Source organism: Limulus polyphemus, unplaced genomic scaffold (genome assembly GCF_000517525.1).
Source record: "Limulus polyphemus unplaced genomic scaffold, Limulus_polyphemus-2.1.2 Scaffold7386, whole genome shotgun sequence".
NCBI lineage: Eukaryota > Metazoa > Arthropoda > Merostomata > Xiphosura > Limulidae > Limulus > Limulus polyphemus.
Window position 1 is genome coordinate 30,430 of NW_013672996.1, and position 6,639 is coordinate 37,068.

At 35.6% G+C, this 6,639-nt stretch overlaps 1 protein-coding gene across 1 annotated transcript in view; it reads right to left on the bottom strand.

Moving 5' to 3' along the window:
• The window catches only part of LOC106474579 (CAD protein), a gene marked incomplete at its 5' end in the record, with an annotated part of 32,099 nt that extends 26,034 nt beyond the window's left edge, over positions 1-6,065 (bottom strand). Inside the window, 1 exon segment of the mRNA XM_022402893.1 lies at positions 5,832-6,065. Within this exon segment, the coding sequence (XP_022258601.1) occupies positions 5,832-6,065 (234 nt within the window).
• Between the last annotated feature and the right edge of the window lie 574 nt (positions 6,066-6,639).

The following is a 6,639-nucleotide window of genomic DNA, read 5'->3' on the forward strand; positions in this document are numbered from 1 at the left end:
TCGTTAACAAAAGGAAACGTCGTTGGGTTTCGTACTAACTTACGTAGTAAGTTATACGTACGTAGGAACTAGTGGGTAGAACTATAGTAATTGTTATGACACTGTGAAGCTCCAAAATTTTTCTAGTAGAAATAAACTACCCTAGGACCGGTAATATTTTTTAAGTCTCACTGTGAACATTTTGGGATTCATTTATATATTTTTTACATCTAAAGATTGAGAGTGACTACCTTCCCACAACTGGCTGCAGACAGTAAAAGGCAGTAGGAGTTGAGACGTTGCAAGTTTAAGCACTCAACTCCTAACTCTTAATCTGTGGCTGATAGCTGGAACATCTCCAATGCTTTTGGGAGCTATCACCACAGACATTTTCCATTATAACTTAAAGGTACCAATAAAAACTGGTAATGGGTAAAACGTTTTCAAATATTTTTCTTGTTAAACGTTTAAGCACTGATTTGTCTATACATACCTACACATCCAACCCTCTTGCCTACAGCCTGACAGACTAGAGGGAAAACAGATATTCTACTCTTCTCACCACCAACTCTTAAGCTACTTTTGAACAATGAATAGTGAGATTGAACATCACATCATAATGTCTCTAATGCTGAAAGGACAACCATGTTTAAGAACAACTTTCAATCCTATGACCCACAGATTGTGAATCGGATACTTTAACCATCAGGCAATGCCAGGGTCCACAATAATTCAAAACAGATGATATCAATTTTTAAAGTTAAAACAGTTGAAACTACTGAGATTCAACATGAACAAACATCATGAAAACAGAAGCCCAATCTAATTACTGAAGGGTATGTACCATCCAAAACCCATTGATTAAATAGAAAACTCCTAAAACATGCTTCAGAGTAAACAATTATTAATATTCTGAAATATAATATCACAGCTTACTTTAATTCATGAAAATTTGCCACAAGAACTTCATATTTCTGGATAAATGATAGTTTATTATTGGAGTAATTATCACACCAATTTTAGTTTTCTACCCTGGTTCACAGGTTTACATTCAACAAGTCTTAAGTGAAAATGGGAGAATTTTTATACCTCAGTAAGCATTCAGACCAAAAAATACTCTGATCTATTACAATAAACTGGATGAATCCTGATTGCAATCATTACTTGCATTAACTCTCTCAATACAGAGTCGGTCAATTTGACCGAGTCATGTGACCTTTTAGACTCGTTTGAAGTCTTTATAAATTTAATACTTATAACTCTCAATATAGTGTGTATATCTTCACAAAGTTTGGCAGTCTTTCAGTTAATATTACAAGTCTTTCATATACAAAAAGTCATATTTCATAGTGAAGTATTTTTAATAAAATAAAATAAAGATTTCTCCATGATTATATTGAGTATTTCTTTTGAATAGTCAGTGTGAAAAGTAATTTTCATGTTAAAATTAAAAATATTTTTTGTCATCTCAAAAATCTCAAATTTTCTTTGTGTAATCCCTAAAACCTCCTAAATGGATTTCAAACGTTTTTTTTCCACTAAATCCTTGTAGCTTATATGTTATTTTCTCTACCCTATCTCAAAATGGGATCAGTCACTTTGACCAACTTCATAACCACCAAAAACAATTTGAAATAAACCTAAATCAACCTTTTTTTTCTTTCTCGAATAACTTCAAATTGTAACATGACACTACAATTGTTTATCCTAAGTAGCTTTAAACTCATATGTCATTTGATAGATGAAAACCTTGACTTTCCATTGGTTATAGGTAATATATAATGAAATGTAAGAGAGAACTATCAACGAATTTTGAAAGAGTGGATGTGAAAGGTTGGTGTAGCAGGAGAGGGTGTGATTTTCTATTTGATAGCTCTGTAACCAAACAAAATTGAAGGCTATAAAAATTATGGTTTGTCTGAGCAATGATGATTTTATAAAGAATATTTATATGTTTAATTTTGTACATTTTCTTAAACATAAACACACTATAGCTTGATATGGAACTGGAGTATAATTTTAGATTCCCTGATTATAGGGCGATCTTGAATATAAGGTGACCACCATTTTCATAAACAATGGGAAAGAAAAAAATTGAGAATCATAACGTCCTTTTTGTCAGGTATGCAGAATGTGCATTAAGGACTTCAGTCTTTTGTTTCTGCCAATGTCTCACATTATTTTCAGTTAGACCAAATTTTCTACTGCCCCAGCCAAAAGATGAGGAACTGGTGACTAAAATTGTGGAAGCTGTGTATTGAAATAGTGGCAAAAGCATCCAAATCTGGGATACTCCACTGACAACACAACCCCCAAACAATTGGAGGATACAAAAACCATTCCACAGGCAGAACTTTATCAGGACAGGATAACAGATCCACGACAAGAAGATAAACTAACAAAGTGACGTCATGGCTGTGGGCCCAATATAAGAGATCCAATGTTTCAAAACAGAGGGCTTTCAACTGAGTGCCACCTAGCCTGGACACATGTGAGACGACTGTAGAATTGCTAGTGTACCATTACCAATCAGCACTGTAGACCTCACACAAAGTGAAGTAAAGCTCAAAGAACTTCCACGAGATCCAATAACCATATGGAGAGAGGACTCGTAAAGAGTCCATCTCCTCAAAACCTCCTGAGTGTTGAGATATGTCCCCATGAAAAATAAGCATTCGTAAAAAGGTGACAATCTGGACAACGAGGAGGGAGGAACATCCACTGTAGTGTTGTCCAAATCTAACTACCAGGTAAAGTCCGTCTAGAAGGGGGAAGGGTGAGAGTGGCATCTAAGAGATCCCAAACAAGGCTCTATTAGTCTAAAAAAACCACTGAAGTTAACGAATGTGGGAGCAACCAAGAGGAATGAGGGCTTCCAGAGAAGACCACATCCCAAAAGAGAGAGACCCTCTCGCAGAGTTGGAGAAGAAGAGGAGATGCTGCATTCAAGACATTCCATAGCCCTCATCCAAAGGGGAGAAGGTTTGGCCCGATTGATCATGGAGTTGAGAAAAGACCCCGAGATGAGCTAAAATATATTCATGGATGTAAGAAAAGATTTCTCCACCTTGACAAGCCTAACAACCATGGCATCTTTCTGGAGAAGAAATTGAGAAAGTATGGCAAATTCTTCACATAAGGAGGCCCAAAGTAGCCAGTTGACCATATAATGGTGGAAACAAAAAACCCTGACATGAATCAGGTGAGAAAATACCCAGACAACTTGACAGAACCCATAGGGTGCTGAGGCAAGTCCAAACAAAAGTGCATGAGAGTGAAACACACACACACACTTGATGAGCAAAGTGAAGATACAAATTGGATACATGGGATAAGAGAAGATAGAGGTATGCACCTGACACATCAACCTTTGTCATCCAGAAACCAGGAGTTAAACACCAACGAAGAGCTAAAGACAACTCCATGGCGAACTTGGGAAGGATTTAAGAAGTGGATAAACTGATGACCACGTGCCAATCACCAATCCCCTGTTTTGTGGGGAACAACAAACAGACGAGAAGGGCCATCTCATTCAATGCCACACTTATGAAGGAAGTCTCCAACCACCTCCAAAAGGAGCTAGCAAGAAATTGGATCCCATGGATGGAAGAACCAGACCCTCTGATACAACTGTCAAAGTCCAAGTATCCACAGCAAAGGGCCTCCAGACGTGGATAAATTAAAGGAGTCTGCCTTGACCCGAAAACATAGTCACAGATACTGGTTGCCCTGAAAATGACACCTGACAGTGTTCTGATGGCAAGTTTCTAAAGCCCAAGAAGCTGGAAATTAAAAGGGAATAGGAAGCCGAAAAATTGGGGTTCAATCCCTCCAAAGGGATAAAAGACTCCAAGTCAGAAAGATGAGAAGTGAAAGGAAAATCATCATAGTACATGGGGGTCAAGGCACAATGACCCAAAATGACTCGCATGAACCCCAATATTCTGGGAAGAATGTAAAAATCAAATCATCATAGTACATGGGGATCAAGGCATAATGACCATAAATGCATTTGCCCTCACAAATGACTCGTATTAACCCCAATATTCAGGGAAGAATGAAACAATAAATTTCAACTGAAAGGCTTGTCCCCGAAAAGGGCTGGGATGGAACCATAGGAAACAGAAGAGAAGGGCAGAACATAACATATCTGAATAATCAATCCCACAAAAGGCAAAGAAGGCCTGGGAAATACCCCTGAAATTAAACACGACTGAGAGAGACATTCAGGAGTGAGAAAAAAAGGCTGTCCAAATCCACTTCTTCCCAATCAACCAAACCTTGAGCAGGTATAATATGACAATCCTCAGCATGTTCTGAATGTAGCATAAAATTGACCAATTCATGATGCACCAAAGCCATCACTGAATGTGCCAACAATCTTGGTTCCGACCCCTATATGTGGTCAGGAAATCCACTGCAAGAACAACAGCAGTTGTAGTCATGATCACCCGAAACTGCAAGTGTAAAACTCTCGGAAGTGAAGCAGGATAAAAGAAAGAAAAGAAAAAATATAATACTTAATTCTCCACCAGAATTAACAAAACATTATATAACAAATGTAACTGATTTAGAAAAGAAGTTGAAAGGCCTAAAAAACAATAAAAAACATTTTTATAAGTCAATCAAACTGTGAGCAAAAAACAGCTGCAGGTTTAGAGAGGGCACTAGTAACAATAGGGGTAGTGTCAAACTCCTATTGGTGGAGGGTTGCTGCATAATAATTAGCATGTTAGCATGCAGATCTCACACTATCATACATGAAGGTAAGTCGGAATATTAAGGCTAGTGACGAGCAAATATTTTCACCATTATAGGGCAGTATAAGTCAAGTAAAGCTTTTTGTGAGAGGTAAGATATCACATCAGAAGATAGATCTTAAATCAAACTTAAATCCTCTACAAATAACAAAAAACAACTACCTTATCATTTTCAAAAGCAATAAAGTTTTGGATGACAAAATGTTAAAAATATATATAACTGCAACAAGTGGACTAAAACACTTCTTATACTGTTTACCATTTCAAGAAATCTGACTGAAGATATTGTAACACATAACATCATTAATTAACCTTAAACTGGCTTGCTCACTCTGATTGAAAGGTTTACTAATGACTGAAACAAGACTACACACTTTATAAACTTAATACTTTACTTAACTGACATTAAATAACCACGTGACGAATTATGTACTGAACAGTTATGCTTACACTCCCCACATCTAAGCTCAGATACTCATGCATCCAATGCTTCAAAGTTTTAATATTATTATTAAATAATGTAACATTTAAACAAATATTTCAATTATAAATAATTTCATTTAAACACTTTGACAGCAATTTTCATTAGAAACTTTGCTAATAAACAATATTAGTTTGTTTGAATTTTTCACATTTGTTTGGTGAGCTACTAATGTCTGAATCTTCCAGACTTGTTTGGTGATCTGACATATGTCAGATTTTTTTAATGATCTGAAAAACTTTTGCATCTTCCAAGTTTCTTTATTGATCTGACTAAGGTATTCATCTTCCAGGTTTGGCAATCTAAAAATGTCTGCATTTTCCAGATTTTAATGGTAGTCTGACAAATGCCTCCATTATCCAGATTTCTTTGTTGGTCTGACAAATGCTACCCTTTATTTCAAACACTGAATTAGAATTTTAAACGTACTGATGACTGATTTTCACATATAATATAGATATAACATAGATATAGTAGATCAATTATTGGTATAAAGAAAGGTGAATCATTCATTTTACTTATCAAATTATTATTGTCAAATCTTTGACTAAAAATACATACACTTAAATATGTTTCATTTCAATCCAACACACGTGGGTTAAATTTCTTACCTCATCAACTGAGTAAGCAGCTGTGCTGGGGATGACCTTCTCCCCAATTTCAGCAACTATTTCTGCAAACAACTTCCGGTCTTCAGAATTAATAACTGATGATAATGGTGTACCAAGAACACAAACATTATACTTTTCAAAGATACCACGCTTCTGGAGTTCTATACCACAGTTCAAAGCAGTTTGACCCCCAAATGTCAGTAAAATTCCATTAGGACGTTCAGACTTGATTACCTGTAACAAAAAATTAAAGACATGACAATCCTAAAGAGTAACATATAGAGTGACTCTAACATTTTAAGTAATTTAATTAATCTCAAGTTTTTATTTTTTTCTTCTTCTTTATACAAATAATTCTGTACATATTCTACAAAGTTTGAGTACATTACAGTAAAATGAATGACATATCTTGAGTGCTTTCAAATAATTGACTTTTCTTCTTTTTTAATCTCCTGAAGATGAATAGTCAACTATTCAAAACTGCTCAAGTTTGGGTCTTTTTTTAATTCATTGCACCTTTTTGTTTGTGGTCCTGTGAGCTAACTCTTTTATCAGAATTAATTACAGTAAAATGATTTTGGAATCTCACCAAGTTGTTATACTCTATGTTGCCGCATCTAGTGATGCTCTATCTAATAACTAATCTATCTAATAACTGTGCATCTTGAAATTTCTCATAGTTTTCATGTCCAAAGCACATTATTCCTCCCTGGTGGCATTCCATAATGTATCTAGCATAGAATAACAATGATTTACCAGCTCTCTCACAATAATCCTATTGCAGAGAAATCTGTAGGCACTGTATTTG